Source organism: Monodelphis domestica, chromosome 1 (assembly GCF_027887165.1).
Source record: "Monodelphis domestica isolate mMonDom1 chromosome 1, mMonDom1.pri, whole genome shotgun sequence".
In the NCBI taxonomy this organism is placed as follows: Eukaryota; Metazoa; Chordata; class Mammalia; order Didelphimorphia; family Didelphidae; genus Monodelphis; species Monodelphis domestica.
Window position 1 is genome coordinate 183,210,008 of NC_077227.1, and position 20,325 is coordinate 183,230,332.

Sequence of the window (20,325 nt, forward strand, 5' to 3'; positions counted from 1 at the left end):
CCTGTAAAGTGAAAGGGGTGATTAGCCTCAGGCAGAGAAGATTCAGCTGTCTTCAAGTATTTGAAGACACATGGCAGTCCCATGGAAGAGGATTTAAATGATTCTATTTGGCCCCATAGGGCAGAATCAGTAGCAATAGATAGACCTTACCAAGCATCAAAGTTAGGTTTAATGTTAGGAAAAACTTCCTACCATTTAGAACTGTGCAAAAAGCAGAATGTATTGTTCCAGGACCACTAGTCAGATATGTTATGATGGGGATTCCTTTCATGTATAGGATGGACTATGGCTGCTGAGGTTGCTTGAACTCCCAAAATCTGATTCTGTAACCTATGTCCTAGGAATTAAGACATAAAATTATAGGTAGGAAAGTGATATTGTGACTTTAACTTAAAATTTTTGTCCTACTGACAAGATTCTTAACCTTCTTTGATGTCATGAATTGTTTTTGTCTGGTGAAACCTAAAAGAAAAATGTTTTTAAATACATAAAATACATAGGCTTACTAAGGAAAACCTTAATTGGTTTGAAATAGAAATAGCTATAAAAATACATTTTTTTAAAAGTTCACAGAACTCTTGTCCTAGTGATTTACTGTATTGTTGATCACATAATATGGAAAATGGGAGAGGAGAAGTAGTGCACTTTCCAAAGAGGGATCATTACTTAAATCTCTGAAACCTGTTGTTTCTCCAGCATAACCCCAAGACTAGGTTACTATTTTGCTACTCTAAGTCCCTGCCTAGACTATACAGCATGGTTTCATGAAAAGAACACAAATTTCTAATCTATCTTCTCAGCTGCCAACTAAAGAACAGGTCTGATTGGATCACTACCCTGGTTAAAAATTCCATTGTTCCCTAATACTATTAGAATCAAACACAAACTCCTCTGCTTGGTATTAAAACTCCTGCATAACCTAGTTCCATGGTGGTTAACCTATAGTGCATGTGCCAGAGGGGGCACTCTCTCGGTGGGCACGTGCACCATCACCCTTGTGGCACAGGTGCCACAGTTTGTTACTAGAAAGCCAGAGGGATCTGACTGCTCCCCTCCCCCCTCCACTTGCACCTGAAGACATTTCTCACTTCATGACCCCTTTGCCCAGGAATCCAATGGGAACATTTCCTCCCTCCTGTCTGTGGGGAGGGGCCTCACATGTGGTGTGAGGATACAGTTTGGGAACTGAGTCTCTAAAAGGTTCACCATCTGACTTAGTTCAAACATTTCCCCAGGCTTATTATATGTTACTCCCTTTACAAACCCCACTGTCTAACCAAATTCAACTTCTTGCTATCCTTCACACACAATATTTCATTTCTAATCTCCATACTTTTGCATAGCCTGTTCACTCTGACTCCTCCACAACTGCTTCCCTCTTCATCTATGCTAAAATTCCCTAGCTTTCTTCAAAGCTCAGCTTAAGCAACACCTCCTACTAAAGATTTTTTCCTGATTCTTCCAGTTGCTAATGCCTTGCCCCCATACCAAATTATCTTTTACCCACCTATATATCCTCCAAATAAAATGAAGGGAGTTTTAAATTTTTGTTTTAATACCTCAAGTCTTAGAACTAAGTCTGGTACATAGTAGATGCTGAATGTGTTTTATGTGCTCACAATTCTCCAGACCAGATCATCATTTCTTTATTTCTGTAGGGGTTTGTGTGTGTATGTGTATGTACTTATACATGTAATTTTTAAAAAATAGTTGAAGAACTTTGAACATATGCCTTATTATAATACTGATCAACAAAATGGAAAGTAAAAGGTCATGTTCTCTCTAAATACTCAAGAAAATATTATCTACTCACTATTGTGAAGTCCAGATAGAGATCACCATATTTTACTATAGTATCTTTTAAAAAAATACTTTGATAATTATTTTTAATATTCTTTAGATGTACCTCCATATCCTTCACCTCCATGACTCCCAAATATCTGATTTAAAAGAATTTTATTGTCATGTAGAATACACTTCCATATTGGTCATTATAAGAACAAAGTCATCTATAACCAAAACCCTCAAAATAAAACCCAAAATATACTGATTTGAAAGACCACTCCAATCATTCTTGCTCTGGAGGTGGATAGCATTCCCTGTCATAATTCTTTCAGGATTGTTCCAGTTCATTGCATTGCCGATAGTCAAGTTTTCACAGATAATTGCTATTATTGTATATGATGTTCTTCCAGTTTTATTTATTTTGCTCTGCATCAGTTCCTGCAGATCTTTCCAGCTTTTTCTGAAATCATCTTACTTATCATTTCTTATAGCACAATAGTATTCCATTACCAACATGTACCACAATTTGTTCAGCCATTTCCCAATTGATGGACATCCCTTCAATTTCCAATTCTTTGCCACTACAAAAAGGGCTGCTATAAGCACTTTTGGACAAGTAGGTCCTTTCCCCTTTTTTATTATCTCTTTGGGATATAGACCCAGTATTACCAGATCAAAGGGTATGCAGTTTTATAGCCCTTTGGGTATAGTTCCAGATTGACCTCCAGAATGGTTGGATGAGTTCACAACTCCAACACCAATGCATTAATGTTTCAATTTTGCCACATCCCCATCAACCTTTACCACTTCCCTTTACTATTATATTGGTCAATCTGATAGGTATGAGATGTTATACCTTAGCATTGTTTACATTTGCATTCCTCTAATCAAGAGTGATTTAGAACATTTTTCATATGGAACTATGGGAGGGGAATATTGCATATAATATTAGATTTTTCCCAATGGATATGCTGAATTTTTTCTTTTCTTCCTTTAAAAAATTCCTATGCCCCTCCTCCTCTGCATAGGAGGGGAAAGAGTGCTTTCAAAGCTCTTTCTTTGGGCTACTTTTTCTAAAATTCCTGAATACTCGTTTAAAAAATTCTTGCATAGTTGTTGTGGGGGTCATTATATGTATTATTTTTCTGGCTCTAATTCATTTTGAATCAGTTTCATATAAGGCTTTCCCTGTTTCTCTGTATTTATGTTTTTGTTTCCTAGGGTAGCTAGGTGGTTGGTACAAGGGCAACCAGGTGGTGAAGTGGATAGAGTGCCAGGCCTAGAGTGAGGAAGTCAGGAACACCTGAGTTCCAATCCAGCCTCAGATTGGCTATGTGACTCTGGGCAATTTACTTAACTGTTTGCCTCAGTTTCTGTGATGGAAAAAATGTTTGCCAAGAAAACTCAAAAGGGGTCACAAAAAGTTAGATATGACTAAATAATAAAGAGAATAGTACTATTTCATGACATTCAAGCATCACATACTAAACACTGTGATTTGCCTGAATGTCATGGAATATTACTATGCATAACAACAGATATATGAAAAAATCTCCCATTCTCCACACCTTGGTGACACTGTTCTTGTGAATTTTTTTAAAATCCAAAATAAAAGACTGTATTTTTCTCTTTTCAACTGTATCTTAAATTTTGCCCAACTGCTCCAGAACATGGACATTTTTGGGGGTCTTGTCATCTGGTATGTTGGCTATTCTTCCTACTTTTGTGTTATCAGTAAATTTACTAAACATGCTTTTAAATATCAAATAGGTCAGAGCATCAGTCAACTTAGCATTTATTAAGCACCTCATGTGCCAGGCATTGTGCTAAGGGCACAAAAAAACAGTTCTTGCTCTCAAGGAGCTTAGTCTAATGGTAGCAACAACATGCAAATAACTCTGTACTAGTAATAAATACAGAATAAATTGGGAATAATCTCAAACAGAAGGCACTAAAGTTAAGGAAGAAGATTGGGAAAGGTTTCTTACAGGAGGGATTTCATCTGGGACCAGAAGAAATAAGAAGGGAGCATAAGTGACAGCCAATGAAAACACTCAGGCTGGGGTGGAAGATGTCTTGTGTAGTGCAACTGGATCAAAGCCATCATGGGGGAAGAAAGGTAAAAGAATGTTAAGGTAGGAAAGGGCTGGGCTTATGAAGGGCTTTGAAAACCAAGCCAAGTATTTGATCCTGGAGATGGGGTGGGGGGGCACCTGGAGATGGGGGGACACTGATAATTATGGAATAGGGGCTGTCATGGTCAAAGCTGCCTTTTAGGAAAATCACTTTTGACAATTGAAATAAACACTGGGATGGGGAGAGTTGAGGCTGACCCATCAGCAGGTTACTGCAATAGCAGTGCTAAAACGGTGTCAGATGAGAATACATCAGGGGAGAGGTGAAGGTGGAAAGAATAGGATTTGGCAATTGGTTGGATAGGAGGGGCAAAAGAGAGTAAAAAATCACGGACGACACCTAGTTCGTAAGCCCGGATAAGAGGGAGAACGACTGTACCCTAGAGAGTAACACTGAAGTTAGATAGAGGGGAGTTTGGGAGCAAAGATCTTTCCTACAGACTCCCTTCCTAGGTAACACTGAATTTTTCTGCATGCTTGTATTTTCTTGTTCCAGAGACGAATACTCTAGGTCTCTGCTGATTTAAGAACCAAGGTTGCTGCTCTGTACAAAGCGGGGAGAGTGAGGGGTCGGGGCACACTAGATAAAGGTTGGTCCATAGCCCGCATTAGGATGCTGCACACCTCTAGCCTCTAAAAGGCTTTAAGTTGTAGACACCAAGGACCGCACCATAAACAGTAAGACGGACGTCACTAGGACCACGCGGACTTTAGCCGGTCCGAATACCCAGAGGGGAGAGCAGCGAGGCATTACAACTGCGCGTGTGCGTTTCTTCTGTCCCCTCCTCCTCCAAATCCGGAGTCTCACAAGAGGTGGGGCACTTATTAAAACCGAGCGAATTTTGCAGTTTTTTCTCGGATACGGTGGCCGCCGACGGCCAAAACTGCTTCGTTCTGGATTCTAAACCAGGTGTTTTGGGGGGTTTTCTTCCTCTTGTCCGGGTATTAACAGCAGTAAAACAATTATCTCAAATGAATCTACCATCCTATTTTGGTGGCCGCCATAAAATTGGCCGCTCCTTCCCATTTTATCCATGGTTATCGCCTAGTCCTATCTAGCCCGTCTCCCCGCCCCCCTAACTAATTGCCTAGTCTGCCATGCTGCTCCGGGGGCTCAACCAGCTCTTCCACAGACTCTTCAGTTACTCCAGGCCGGGCTGCAGTGATGCTAGTAAAGACGGGAAACTAGTGTTCCGGGAAGGGGAATCCCCGTTGGGAGCTAATTACTAAGGGTGGGGTAGCTGCTACCTATCGGCTTCTTCTCTTATCCCTGATAAGGGTAAAGTGCACCGGAACCTCCGGTGAGCTTCCCGGAGACACTCGTTCGAAAAATACTGCACAAGCCTGGAATCCTCTCCAACTCGGCGTAGCGTAATAGGAGCCGAACGCCCAGACCGGGGTCCCAGAGATGCCGCCCACTGGATTGGGAAGCACCCATTTAGCTTTCCCTGCGGGGGTGGTGGAAGATTGCCTGAAATTGGGAATAGGAGCCCATCAAAACGAATCTCCAACATAGGGCCTTTCTATTAGGGATGGAGATGGGTTCTAAATCAAGGTTATGATAAAGGATATTCTGGGGCACCAAACTCTCTTCTTCCCCAAATATTTTAAATCCAGTCTCTCCCTTCAGCCTGTTCGAATGGGCTCGCCCAGGTCGGGTTCCGGAGGCTCCCGGGAAAATTTAAGTCTCCTTAGCAGCGGGACTGATTGATCGATAGTCTTCTGTGCGCCTGTCTTCTGCTCTCTCTTTGCAGTCATGCCCTGCTCCGAAGCAAACCCCGTCGCGGCCTCCCCAAGCAAGCGGTCCCGGCCTGCGCAGCAAGAGGAGGGGACCCCCGTGCGTCTCCGCTTCGCCCGCCTCTCCGAGCATGCCACTGCCCCTTCTAAGGGGTCGGCCCGGGCTGCTGGCTATGACTTGTACAGGTAGGTAGGTAGGTAGGTAGGTAGGTAGATAGATAGATGGATGAGCAGGGGCGGCCGCCTGCTCACACCTACATGGGCAGGTTCGGGCTCGGGGTAGAAGTAAGACCAGAACCCTGGAAAAGAACTAACAACCAATCATATTTTGCTGGTGAGGAAACTGAGTCTCTGAGTGAGTGAGACCACTTGTCTCAAATTATGGGTTCGTGGGTTCGTAGAGGCAGAATTCGAGCCCAGGACCCCAGACTCCAGTGTTCTTACTCCCCAGCCTCCCTTTCCCACATGGTTTGAACATCTCACTCTCTTGCCCCAGTTTCCTGTGTACTAATTTTCGCGCCAATTCTGGGCCCTTGTTGGCGGGAGTTCTCTGACCCAATGCTTAGCTGCAGAGTGTCTCAAAGTCTTAGTTCCTTTTTTAAGCCATTAAAGTTTAAAATAATCAACACCTTCAACATCAATGAAACCTTTGGGATATCCCCATATTATACTGACGGTTAATGATAGTAGCTAACATTTATATAGTGCATACTATGTGCCAGGCACAACTCTTTATAATTATTTTCTCATTTGATTTTCTCAATAACCGGGCAACCCACAAATGAATAGGTTGTGACTCACTTAGGATCCCAGGGAGGCAGGATTTGAACACAAGTTTCCCTGGCTCCAGGCCCAGCGCACTATCCACTGTGTAACTTTGATACCTCTGGAGAGAAATTGACTTAAGTTTCCTTTCCCCTATCCACTAATTTTAAGGATAAGAAGATGTAAAGCTACTTGCTGGGTCAGACAGCTTGAAGTAACACCTTAAACCAAGTCAAAGGTCATATGTTATGAGGAAGTACCTGCCTCAAAATTTAATATGGTGACAAACTAACAATTTTAAATTAAAAATTAAATTATTTTAAAATTTTTTATTTTATCATTAAAATTTTTATTTATTTATTTTATGAAGGGTGGATCCTGTAGTACTGTGTGACTTCAGGCAAGACACAACCTCCAAGGACCTTGGGATTATACTGTATATTTTGCCTTAGATCCCTTTTAGCTCTAGAATACTTAAGCGGATTTTGGTCAATGACTGATAGAGAATGATTACTTTAAAGTTCTCTATGAACTGTATTCTTTGCAAGCATCTTACATGGAGTCTATTATACACTTGCCCCTCCTGTCTTCTCACATTACCTTTTTGCCTTTCCCATGGACTACTTTAATGATTTCCTAACTGGTTACCAGAACTCCCTTTTGCCTATTAAGACAAAATACAGACTTAATAGCCACATATTTAAGGCATTCCACAGGCTTTTTCCAGCTTGCCTTTGTAGTCTTAACACTGCTCCTCTTCCTAAGCATAATGTCCCAGGTTTTTAAAAATATATTTTTTTTCCCATGGTTACATGATTCATGTTCTCTCCCTCCTGACCCCCAGAGCTGACAAGCAATTCCACTGGGTTATACATGTACATAATGTTCCAGGTTAAGCTATTCTCTGAACATGATCTTTTTTCCAGGCATCAAAAAAGCTATCTCCTATGTCCTAAGTGTAATCTTATCTTTATCCCTGCCTGTTTCACACTTCTTTAAGGCTCATCTCAAGTGCCACCTCCTTTGCAAAGCCTCTTCTTTTTCCTTTTCAATTGGCCCTTTAATTTTCTTAGGACTTGTCTTTGTTATATTTTACCTTGTCTTAGTCTTATTTGTGTACTTGTGTCTCCTCTGGTAGACCATAAATTCTGAGGGCAGGTGGTATAATTTTTCCTTTTCACAATGCCTTAAGCTGGCAGCACTTAATAAACCTTTCTTGAATTAGATGGAAAAAGAGTGTCTGAATTATTGTGCTGAGAGGTGAGATAGTGTGAATGTACTCAAGATAATCCTAAGTACCTCTAAAATGACATATAAAACTGGTTTTTCAGAAAATGTTATAACTCCATAAAACATCATGCATATAGTCATTATAGTTAAAACCTATTAAGTAATCCTAACATTACAGATAATTGAACTTAAAAAAGGAAAGGAATGGCTAACATTTTTTGAGGATCCAAAATTCAACCTTACAACACTTTGAACGATGCTTTTATTCAGAAGATAGTTTAGAACAGTTAAAACTCCTCACCTTCTTTTTCACTTAACATCTTTTAATATTTTTAGGATCTGTGATTATATTTAATGCACTATAAATGTGTAGCCATATCTCCTGATAACCTCAGAAATTAGCAAGACTTGCCAACTCAGATAACACATGTGACCAAATCCATAGCCAAAACTTTTACAACTTTGAAGTATTTCCTGGAGTTTGAGTTCCACTGGGTTTAGTCCATAGGAATCCAGGGTCACTTCCATCACTCAGTGAGACAGTAAAGTAGGTCTTCAGGGGAGATTTCCAGTTGACTGGTGCAGGTAGAGGTATAGAATTGTAATCCTTGACAAACCTTAAAATGCTTTTTATAAAAGAAAAGCGAAAAACCTATGGAGCATGGAGCTTGTGGGAATGGACCTTAGTGCAGTCCCATTTTGATAGGTATGGGGCATCTAGGTTGTACAGAGGCTAGAGTGCTAGGCCTGTAGTCAGGAAGATCTAAATTCAAATCTCACCTCAAGACTTAGCTGTGTGACCCTGGATATGTCCCTTAACTCTGCCTCAATTTCCTTATCTGTAAAATGAGCTGGAGAAGAAAATGACAAACTTATCCAGTGTCTTTACCAAGAAAACCAGAAATGGGGTCAGGAAGAGTAGGAAAATGAAAATCATTAAATTAAATATACTGAAATGGTTTAATGGACAGTGTATTATACTCCATGAATAGGTTGAGTGAAGGGAGTGTGAAAACAAATGAAGATAACAAAATCCTCACTAAAAAAAAAAGAAAACAAATAGAAGAGACAATGTTACACTTGGTCCTTAATTCCTAAGAATTTTATTTTTGTTATTAAAGAGCTAACAATGAGTGCTCACATTCATCTCCAAAATATAGTACATTATAAAACTATGAAGCCATGGCCATTGATAAGAAAAGCCAAGACTGTCCCAAAGACCAAATGGATGTAAATACACATACTTTCCTACAACTCTGCAGCTAAACAAAAAACATTGCCAGGTGATTGGTCACCCTCTCACAGCTCTAATCCCGAATGTGGATTTGTTAACACTGTTCAGACTGGACAAAGCACTTTAAACAGTCAAATCAAACTTTTCCCAGTAGGATGTGGCCAGCTGGGGATCAAGGTAAAAGCATAAGCTTGATCTAGATATCAGGAAACCTCCAACTGACAACGTCTTGTGACCTCAGAAAGTCTGGAAACAATTCTCCCTATAATGATGACTAACTGATACTAGACACCATATATGGGTCTAAACTTAGAAAGAACAGAATACTGTGGAGATTATTGAGTAGCAGCAAGGAAAAGGATTAAGCACAGTGGTGATTTCTCAAGTCAGCCAGGGCCATTAAATACATGCTAGCTTAACAGTAATGATTACATAGTAGCCAACTGTCAGTTGCCCTATTTACAAAGCAGGGTAGAAAAAGGCTGTTGTTTTGTAAACTCTTGCACACATGATGTCCTCTACATTCTTGGCTCATTGCTTTCTCAGCCCTTTTTCTATCTTTTCATTGTAGTGAAGTATGGTGCCTTTCAAAGGCCTACCTTCTTTAACTTGTTTTCTTCACCATCATATACCTTTGCCTTCCCAGTCATGGTATGCTGTATAATTAAGGTATTTTGAACTACTTTAATAAACATACTAGGAACCTTTGTTAGGAGAGAGCAATACCATTCTGCTTCATGGGAATTTTGTGTACATAAATTGGAAAATCAGTGATTTGAGCATTTATTTTGAAGAATAGTAATATAAAAATTTTAAATGACCCAAGAACTAATAAAGAAGTCCAAGGGTTTGACATTTTTGATAATCTAATATCTTGTCAGTAAAAAATTTAAATTGCCAAAATGTTAATGTTCATTATTTAATTTTGCTTGATAATTTCTATAGTGCCTATGATTATACAATACCAGCCATGGAGAAAGCCCTCGTGAAAACAGACATTCAGATTTCTCTTCCTCCTGGCTGTTATGGTCGAGTTGGTAAGTGACTAAGTAACAACTCTGTGTTTAAAATAAATAAGATTTTCTGGTTTGTTTTACTCTTCTTGTTCACTTAATCATGATCCTATATATTTTGAAAGTTAGGGTTAGGGGAAATTATTCAACATGATTTCTAATAGAGGATAAATTAGATAAAAGGCAACAAAGCAACCCTTGTGTAACTTTCCTGTAGGCTGGTATCTCATATTTCTTGCTTTTATTGTAGAAGTATGGTGAGGCACTTTTACCAGTAATTACTAGCATATTCCTAGGAAATACTACAATAGTTGGAGCTAGAAAATCTTATGTGCTATTTAGGGGAGCAAAATTTCATCATTGCCTTATTCCTACCTTTTTGCTATATTTCACAGGTTAGGAAAAGTATATAGTAGGATCTCTTTTTACACAAACTCAACACAGAAATGCGGGTATAAGCAATTGGTAAAAAATAAAGGCAGAAAAATTTATGAAATAAACGTTAATTACACACTAAATCCACACCATTTTCCCAAGTAGTGTAAAGTCCACCAGTAGTTTGCCCAATTTCACTCATTCTTTCTCCCAGAAGTGTTAGCATGCATCATTACATTGTTTAATCCCAAACGTTAGCTTCCATATCAGTCTTTGAAGTTCTCATTTGTCCGATCAAAGCATAACTTCTCTGTTTCATTTGTGCTATTTAATTAATTATAATAATAATAAACCAAAGTACGAGAGTAGTGATGCTGGTGGCTTTGATTAGCCTAAGAAAAGTCATAAAGTGCCTAGGAATGTTCATTAAGAAATACTTATTAAATTAGCATTAGGAGGGCCACTGGGTAGCTTAGTAGATTGAGAGCCAGGCCTAGAGAAGGGAGGTCCTGGATTCAAATCTGGCCTCAGACACTTCCCAGCTATGTGACCCTGGGCAAGTCACTTAACCCCCATTGCCCTAGCCCTTACCACTCTTCTACCTTGGAACCAATACACAGTATTACTCCAAGATGGAAGGTAAGGGTTTTAAAAATGAATGAATGAATGAATGAATGAATGAATGAATGAATGAATGAACAAACAAATAAATAAATAATTGTTTATTTTGGAACATATAATTGGAACAATTGTAAATATTGGAATATTAATATTTTTTAGTGCATAGGAGTCATGGGAAAATCTTCCAAAAATATTTCAATATCATAGAAAAATGAACATGGTAATTTTAAAATCATCAAGTAAAGAGTTTTGCCTGTGTGAAAACAGGAATATGTAACATGCAAGTGGCAAGGTTTACACTTATAGTAAGGCAAGATTATTTCAAAATTTCAAATATTTTTCCTCTTTTTTTCTTAAGCTCCACGTTCTGGCTTGGCTGCAAAACACTTCATAGATGTAGGAGGTAAGGTATTTACTTCTTATGTTAGTCTTATATTTTTAAAGGTTTTTTTCCTTTCCCAAATAAATGAAAGTTATATGGTAGCTTATTTTTTAAAATCTATTTGAAGATAAAATTAAATTTTATTTTGTACATTATAATTCATTATCCTGCCATCCAGATTTAGTAAATTCCTATTAAAGAAACGGCCAAAAATAATTCATATTTTTATGTATTCTTTAGTCTTGACATAAAAAATGAAATAATTTACTTATAGGTAAAGTTTCACTTAGAAGTAAACAGTTCTGAGTGTTTCAATTTAGGAATTATTTTCAAAATGATGACTGATGTTGTCTTCTGCGAGTGGGGAAAACTAGCTTTGGTTATTAGATCCTCTGCTCCAAAAATAAACCCAAAAAAGTAGGAGGGGAAAGGAATTACCAAAATAATTTTCTAAAGATACCTGTTTCTGTTGTAAGAGGGAAAATTATGAGCCTGTGGATCAACAACTTTAAGGTTCTGAGTGCCAAAAAACTAGAGTTGACAATTATTGCATTCCCACTTTGAAAACCTCAAAAGTAATAACCCACGTAGATGCATAGACCCCCCCCCAAATCCATATTTTCAGAAGAATAATTATACAAATTCACATACAGATATTCCAACAACTGCAAATATCTGTAAATCAAGCGTTTCAGTAACACCTCTGTGCTAGGAACTAGGAGCAAAAAAAAAAAGTGGGACAATCTGTCCTCAAGGATATTGTGTACACTGAAAGCAAATTCATTTAACCCAAGTTTGATAAACTAAAAGTTTATATTATACACTTAGGGTACTGTATTTGATTCTGAACACTATATTTAAAAATAAGCATCTAGTGGCAGCTGGGTGGCTCAGTGGATTAAGAGTCAGGCCCAGAGATGGGATGTCCTGAGTTTAAATTTGGCCTCAGACACTTCCTAGCTATGTGACCCTGGGCAAGTCACTTAACCCCCATTGCCTAGCCCTTTCCACTTGTTTTCCTTAGAACCAATACCCAGTATTGATTCTAAGATGGAAGATAAGTGTTTAAAAAAATAATTTAAAACAAACATCTATAGACTAGGGCAAACCTTTTATAGGGGTAGATGATGTGAGAAATGTTCTCAGGCGCCCATGGAGGAGGGGAGGGGAACAGCCTGGCCCCACGTCTCTGGTTTTCTAGTAACAAACTCTGGAAAACTTTGTGTTGGGGCTACAGTGCACATGCCCATAGAGAGGACTCTGAGTGACCTCCTCAAGCATATGTGCCATAGGCTTGCCACCATGAGGCTAGGGTGTGTGCATGGGGGAATGGCAGGGCTGGGTGAAGAATCTAAAAATGTGTCCTACAAGAAGTGGGAGATTGTATTGTGCTCAAAGGAATAATAAAGTGGAGAAGTTCCATGGAGACTGGAACAACCTCCAGGAAGTGATGCAGAGCGAGAGGAGCAGAACCAGGAGAACATTGTACACAGAGACTAATACACTGTGGTATAATCGAACGTAATGGACTTCTCCATTAGGGGCGGTGTAATGTCCCTGAACAACTTTCAGGGATCCAGGAGAAAAAAAACACCATTCATAAGCAAAGGATAAACTATGGGAGTGGAAACACCGAGAAAAAGCAACTGCCTGAATACAGAGGTTGAGGGGACATGACAGAGGATAGACTTTAAATGAACACTCTAATGCAAATACTATCAACAAAGCAATGGGTTCAAATCAAGAAAACATCTAATGCCCAGTGGACTTACGCGTCGGCTATGGGGGGTGGGGGGGAGGAAAAGAAAATGATCTATGTCTTTAACGAATAATGCTTGGAAATGATCAAATAAAATATATTTAAAAAAAAAAAGAAAAAAAAAAGAAGTGGGAGATTGGTCAAAGTATTGAAAAGAAGACTAGAAGAAGCATCTTCAGTTCTTTGAAGGCCACTATGAAGAGGTCTCTGTTTGGGAATAATAATAAAATCAGACTCGAGAAAGGTGTACAGAGAATGAGACACTGCTTTTCCTCACCTCTTGGACATTTACAAGAATAACAAGCACATGTTAGACATTTACTATGTGTCATGTACATCCTAAATGCTAGAAATACAAATTCAAGCAGAAAGACAATGCATGGCCTCCAGGAACTTACATTTTAATGAGAGAAGACAAGGTAAATGGAAGCTGAAAAGGAAGTACAATATGAAGAAGGAGAAGGCATCCTCCTCAGAGTCTGCTCTCTTTGTCAGGGAAAAGTGATTTTTATCTTTAGTCCTCCAGAAACAAAATTGGACATTATTCGTAATTTTGACTGCTTTTAATGTTTTCATTCATATGACTGATCATTGTGTACATTCTCTTGGTTCAGCTTTCTTTACTCTATATCAGTCTATCTAATTCTTCATATGAGGCCCACAGTCTTTTCCATTTTAACCCCTTCCCTTAGACTTGACAACTGCATTTTTTACATATTGATGGCCCCACATGGCCATAACTTGAACTTACCGTCTATAAGGGTTCTCCTTCCATAAACTAGAACTCTGAGCTTCATCTCTCTGACCATAATCTCTTATTAGTGAGGGACAAAATTGTTCTATTTGTGATTCCTTCTATACTGTTTGTACAGGGCCTTTATTGTAACAAATATGTAAAGTCAAGAAAATTACCAATGCCTGCTCTGTCATAATATGGGCTACAGTTTGGAAACCTCTGCTGACTCTTCAACTTTTAACCAAGAATAGACTCTTGGCTTCTAAGGGATGATTTTTAGGGTTTTTTTAGATTTTAATTTTGTTGTTTTTCTGAAAGGTCCCCTTGCTGATATTCCCAATTTCCTTTATTTAAATGTCTTATTAAAAAGTTAGTAAGAGACAGATCTATACAACCTAATGAACATCAAATAAGATACAGTGTTTTGCAATGCCATGCCCAAGAGTGCTGGGAATAGCAGTACCCACCTGACCAATGGTTCCACTTCCAGCTTAGTTACCGCAGCCATCATTCAGCTGATTGGTCATCCCCACCAGCCACACCCTCAATGCAGGCAGGCCAGCCAGACTATAGCAATAATGTAGCCTGAGGAACCCAGTGAGGCACAAACATAATTACCTCCTTTCATCTGGACAGAGTTCCTGGATCCTGAGCCTGAGGGACCCAGAAACAGCAACACTTCCTTGACCCTCTGTCCAGCCCAGCCCTCAAAGCCTTTATCCAGGGGATCAACCTTGACAGTGGCCTGGCAATTGCTTCTGTAGGAGTGGCAGTGCCAAAGAAAGTTTCTGGTGCTATAAAATGGTTCAGCATCAGAACTAGATGAGATGATTTTATCAGTGGAAATTACGGGAAAGAAGATGTTCTGGCACTATATCCAAAGGACTGTAGATAGAGTCTTTCCATCAAACTTGCAGCTAAAGCATGCTATATATGTATCCCCCCAGTGTTTTTTATTCATTCTTACCTCTGGTACAAAATACAAAATCATTTAAAACCTTTGAAAATCTGGCTCTAAAATATATTTTAAAATTAATTTCTTTCTGCACCCCTTTTTATACTCTACACTGTAGTCAAACTTGCCTGCTCTTTCTTCCCATACCTGTTCTATCATTCATATCTAGACTTTTGTTCAAGTGGCTATCATCTTTGCCAAATCCCCTGAGAAGGCACAGAACATGATTTTACCAATCTAAAATTCTCTGCCATCTGGTTTCTGGCCTTCCATAGCTCAGCCTACCTGATAAAGTGGCATCTCTCATGATGTCACTAGGTGGTGATATAGGATAGATAATACTGGGGTCTAGCAACAGCTCTGCTGCCTCTTCAGTTTTTCAGATCTGAAAGGAACTTGAGTGATCATCAGTCCAACCTTGTTATGTAAGAAGGTTTGCTCTAAGGCTCAGAAAGTTTGAGTCCCACTTACAGGTGACTTGACTAAAATCTCTTGTAAGGAAACCAAGGATCCTATCTGTGTCCTCAGATTTATAATATTACACTCTTAACACTGTATGATTCTGAGATTGTGACTGAAAAAGTAAAGATCCTCTGCTTTATATTTTGCTTCCAGCCATTTTTTTTTTATTTTTAAAAATGTTATTATGTTTGTAGCTCTGATAATTTAAGACTGGCTGAAGTATATATTCTGTATTAGAAAACAAATTTATGGTGAAATTTGAGTACTTTACTCATTCTATAACCAGTATTTTCAGTGCTTAAAACAAACACCAAAAAAACAGTGACCCAAAAGAAATAGAAAACTAGCTCAATGGTTGGTATATGTTGTTCATAAAATTGTGGCATGTTCTTGGATCTCTTGTAACTTAAAAATGTCTTGTAGGCATAGGTTTATCATAACTGGCAAAACATTTTATTTCCTAAGAAGGATGTTGTTAGAATCCCAGGCTGTAAAGAAGGGTCAGAGGAAAAAGTTGAGTATGCAGGATTCTATTCAGAATGCACATCTGGTAGGTGTGGATGGTTTTTAACTAAAATAGGTTTCCAACAAATGACATGCCAAGGCTTTGACACAGTAAAACTTTTGCCTGAAGTCAGTTATTCAGTCTGCCAGTTCCAATGCATGATTTTTCCAATGATAACTTCAAGACACATTTTGCTTTCTCATGAAGAGAAAGAAATGTCCTTGTGCTTACATAGAAAATTATGTTTCCATGTTTTTCTTGAATAGTCTTTTCTATGTTGAGTATAAAATGAACCCTGAATTTCTGAAATTTGTGGAGGTTCATGGTTACTAACAAAGTATATGTGATGGCCTTTATTTTCTCATATTTTAATTTTTCTCATTCATAGTTTTAGTAACTTTTAAAATATATCTTGAAGTACATTAAAAACTTTTTCTAAGTTTATAGTGTGGAAGATCTGAAGCAATATATCATCAGTGCTACTGGGCAAACACTTGGCCACTGCAATTGAATATGCAAGATAATCAGTCACATTTGTGAGCCAAACAAAGCCACCTTAGATACCAGAAAAGATTTCCACCAACTTGGCTAATGTTACTTAGCTTTACCTAAATTCTTCTAGACAGGTAGATAATGATTCTGTTCTAAAAAAAAAATCTCCCAGAAAAGAAATTCCACAACTTTTGCTAATTTGTTCCACTGTTTAACAAGATACAACACTGAGCAATTTATTTCTTAAATCTAATCTAAATCCCTCTTTAAGCCTAAAACTGTTTCTACTTAAATACTCAGAAATAAGATGGAGAACAGCTAGTCCCACCTTTCATAAAATAACTTTCTTCAAGGATATGAAGGATTAAGTCAACCTTCTTTAACAGGATGTGGGAAAAGAAAACATGATTCAGCATCATGCGGGCTGGCCCACTTTTTGTTACTATTCAATTAAAGAACATAGTTCACAACTTCCCACTGTACCATCCAGTCTAGACAAAGAATTCCTACAACTACTTGATTGAGACATTCCAATTTTATGCCTATCTTTGTCTACCATTTTGTTGAAATGTATCTGTGCCTAACAACTATGTATGATGCAAATGCCATTTTGGAGGTAATTATGTACTTCTTACATAAAACCTCTGGAGACATTTTAAAAGACAAATTTTGCTAGTGAATTACCAAAAGGTTAAAATATTTTAATGTAGGATTCCCATTTTATTCACCTCTTGTGATCCTATGGAAGAAATCATGTCATTTTTTTCTGAGTTTTCAGTATGGGAAGTTCTCAGAAGTAGAATGAGTAGCCCTTATTCTTTCTTCTCACCCCATTTTCTGAATTTGATATAATTATAAATATAAAATGAGGAATTTTTCTTTCCCAAAAAAGTCAACAAGTTGATAGCAGATATTCAAGTAAAATTTCAGCATCCATTTAGGTATGTTCTTGACTACCTGAACTCATGGAACCTTTCTTTAAAGATTCTAAGGAGAAAAAAAGGAAGATTTTAAGGGTGGGTCACAAGTGAAGGCAATGCACCTTTAGCTTTGTTGTAAGGCTTTGGAATCAAAACGCTTACTTTTCTCTTAGTATTCAGTTAAAGTGTGAACCAGATTGAAAGTTTTAAGAGAGAGAAGGCAACCCAGCTCAAGCTAAAAGTATGATATCATTTGGAGGTTATACTATCTATTTGCAGACTGGGAAGTAGGAAAGAGTTGATTTGCATAATTAAATGAAAAACTGGATAGTTTTCCAGGTGCTTCTGAATCAGGCCTTTATATTTTTGTTTGAGATGTTATAAATTTCCAGAGTTTCCTATGGATCCATGTTCAGAAATATTTTAGAGCCAAACATGGAATTATCTTTGTCATCTGTGATTTCTTAAACAAAGGGAAGTATCTTTATTAACATCAATCAAATACTATCTATAATTTAGTAGTTTAAATTTAAAGAATTGCCTGAGCTACATAAAGGTATGATTTGCTCTGGGTCATGTAGCTGGTAAGTGCCAGAAGCCAAATGTTAACCTGGGTTTCCCTAACTGAAGTTCTGTGAATTTTAGATTTTCTCCACCCTGATTAAATCTTTAAAATCCTAACAAACAGGAATGTATACACCCCTACTTAAGGATTAAGTGTTGAGGAGGATGGCCTATGACAGACATGTGCTAGGAAGTGACAAATAAGAAACAACTGACAGACCCCCTGGACTGCCCTAAGTCAAGCTTAAGCTACCATTGGTACATGTGAGACGCAGGAAGTGATGTAAAAAAACAGTCTATATATTTTGCATCACTTCCTCTCTCTGGGCTCTCTCATGGAGACATGGTTCTTGCTCTGGCTGGTGTGGCTTGTGGCAGCGTACTGGGCATCCTGGTGGTTTGGCAGGTTGTGGTTTGCTGGTGAGGTAACTAGGAGAAGCTCTGTAGCATGGGTTAGGTGAGGCGTCTTCCTTGAGCGACCTCGGCTAGTGTTTAGGCTGATTCCTTTTTTCTTTGCCTCCTAAAATGCTATGCTCCTAGGAGACCCTTCATCTTGGAGGAGGCCTTGTGACTGGAAGCCGATCTAGATTAAATCTTCTGATGAGGCCTCTTGGCTGAGTTCTCTGAACTTCCCTTGGCTTAGGCTAGGCCAGAGAAATCTTATCCCTTTCTCTCTTTTTCTTAATTCCGTTCCTCTATATTAATTAAACCACCATAAAATTCCCAAACTGACGTATTTTATTGGGATTTGAATTAATCCCTGGAGACCACTAGTATAATATATTCAGTCAATAACCCCTAAATTTACCCCTTACAGTTCCAAGCTCAATCTGTTATATCAAGCTGCCTCTAGGTTTTTTTTTTTATACTACTGTACTCCATTAGCATAAGTAATTAAAGGTAAATAGTAGTAACTATCAAAAACTTTGTGTTTCATTAATTTGATTATGTCTTCCTATAGCTGGTGTCATAGATGAAGATTACAGAGGAAATGTTGGTGTAGTGCTATTTAATTTTGGCAAAGAAACCTTTGAAGGTAAGCTAATCATTCAATTAATTATAATTGCTAAACTTGTAGTGTTTTTCTGAAGTAGATGTTTTGTTTTGTTTTTTTTAGTAAAAAAGGGTGACCGGATTGCACAGCTGATTTGTGAACGGGTCTTTTATCCAGAACTTGAAGAAGTCCAAGTAAGTAAATATAATTAAACCATTGGATAGAGTCAGTCTATAGTACAAGTGTGGGTTATTTTTTATTAGTTTGCTGTTAAAATGGGAGATCTAGTTATTTTAAGATGGTGAGTAAATCATACAATTTTTTTTTAACATAGCGTAGTTCTATTCTATGTAAAAGTCCTTGTAGAGAATAAAGAAAATTAACATCCTAACAACATATGATAAGTTAGAAATGATAAATTTTGAAGACTTGATAAATACTAAAATGAAAGTTTATTCTTTTAATTTAGTAGAAGATGGCAGAATGGTATAATGCAAAGAATGATGGTGTTTGAACCAAAGGATCTGGATTTCTTTCCATACTACTTCTGAGGCTCCTCTCTGGGTCCCTGATTCTTCAGCAGCAAGATGAGGTTTAGAGAGAGGTTTTTGATTATCATGAGGGTCCCTTATAACTGAAGTCTTTCATTTTAAGTAATTTTAAAAGTAATTCTTTATGGCTTCATATTAACTTTTCCTTGAAGCTAATTTTTAATTCTCTAATTCATTAAAGCCCTAATGCACTTTTGAATCAACCTTTAGAAAATACTTGTGGCTAAATCATGCATCTGTGCTCATAAGGCAACACTGTAGAAAAATATTAAAATTTTGGACTCTTAAGAGGAAAGAGATTTTGACATTAACTTAATGACTTGACACTTTTCTTTTTCAGGGATTAGATGACACTGAACGTGGATCAGGAGGTTTTGGTTCTACTGGTCAAAACTAAAGTTATATAAGTAAATGTAGCAACTTCCCCCCAAACACAGTCAATAAAATTAATTTCTGCTGATATTGTTTTTGTGTGTTATTTATACATTGTGTTAGGAATTGTTGGGTTGAAAGACATGTTTGATATTTGCTGTAGCTTTATTAAGTATTCATTGTGGTTTTATTTACTTGACTTATTTCAGATCATGTTCTTCTTTTATTCCCTCCTATTTATTGTATGACAAGATAACTCATGGGATAGTTCTGTTTCAGATTTTGGTCAATGGAGAATTACCCCCTTAGACTTTTCTTTTTGTTCACTGTTTAAGATTTGCATTTATAAAGTTTCCAGGTCAATTAAATGGAAGTGATATTTGTACTCTATTACTAACAGAGAGGCTAAATGACATATTGAGCCAGTCTCAAAGCTGGGAGTACCTGGGTTTAAGTCCTATGAGTAGAAGTCCCAACATAGTGGTTTTTCAGTCCATTCTGACTCCTCATGACCCCATTTGGAGTTTTCTTGGCAAAGATACTAAAATGGTTTCCCATTTCCTTCTCTAGCTCATTTTACAGATGCACAAACTGAGGCAAATAGAGTTATGTGGCTTTTTTCAGGGTCACATGGTGGCTAATAAGTGTCTGAGGCCAGATTTGAATTCACAAAGTTGAGCCTTCCTGATTCCAGACCTAGTATTCTATCCACTGGACCACCTAACTAAAAGTTGTAGA

At 37.9% G+C, this 20,325-nt stretch overlaps 1 protein-coding gene across 3 annotated transcripts; it reads left to right on the forward strand.

Annotated features, from left to right (window-relative positions):
• The first annotated feature begins 4,696 nt into the window (after positions 1-4,696).
• DUT (deoxyuridine triphosphatase) lies at positions 4,697-19,675 on the forward strand. 3 transcript variants are annotated; one of them, XM_007479913.3, is made up of 7 exons: positions 4,697-4,830; positions 5,675-5,843; positions 9,832-9,923; positions 11,254-11,298; positions 18,632-18,706; positions 18,788-18,858; positions 19,556-19,675. In XM_007479913.3, the coding sequence occupies exons 2-7, from the start codon at positions 5,677-5,679 to the stop codon at positions 19,610-19,612; spliced, it is 507 nt and encodes a 168-aa protein (XP_007479975.1). In that variant the 5' UTR covers positions 4,697-4,830; positions 5,675-5,676; the 3' UTR covers positions 19,613-19,675. The 3 variants fall into 3 exon arrangements, with proteins under 3 accessions (XP_007479975.1, XP_001369820.2, XP_056666137.1); XM_001369783.4 differs by lacking the exon at positions 4,697-4,830 and adding an exon at positions 4,983-5,091; XM_056810159.1 differs by lacking the exon at positions 4,697-4,830 and adding an exon at positions 5,138-5,152.
• The last annotated feature ends 650 nt before the right edge of the window (positions 19,676-20,325 follow it).

Excerpts from the sequence above, each read along its gene's own strand:
- DUT (XM_001369783.4), top strand. The coding sequence starts at position 5,019 with ATGCTGCTCCGGGGGCTCAACCAGCTCTTCCACAGACTCTTCAGTTAC. Across the intron at positions 5,092-5,674 it reads GCCGGGCTGCAGTGATGCTA|TCATGCCCTGCTCCGAAGCA; the intron begins GTAAAGACGGGA and ends CTCTCTTTGCAG. Across the intron at positions 9,924-11,253 it reads TGGCTGTTATGGTCGAGTTG|CTCCACGTTCTGGCTTGGCT; the intron begins GTAAGTGACTAA and ends TTTTTTCTTAAG.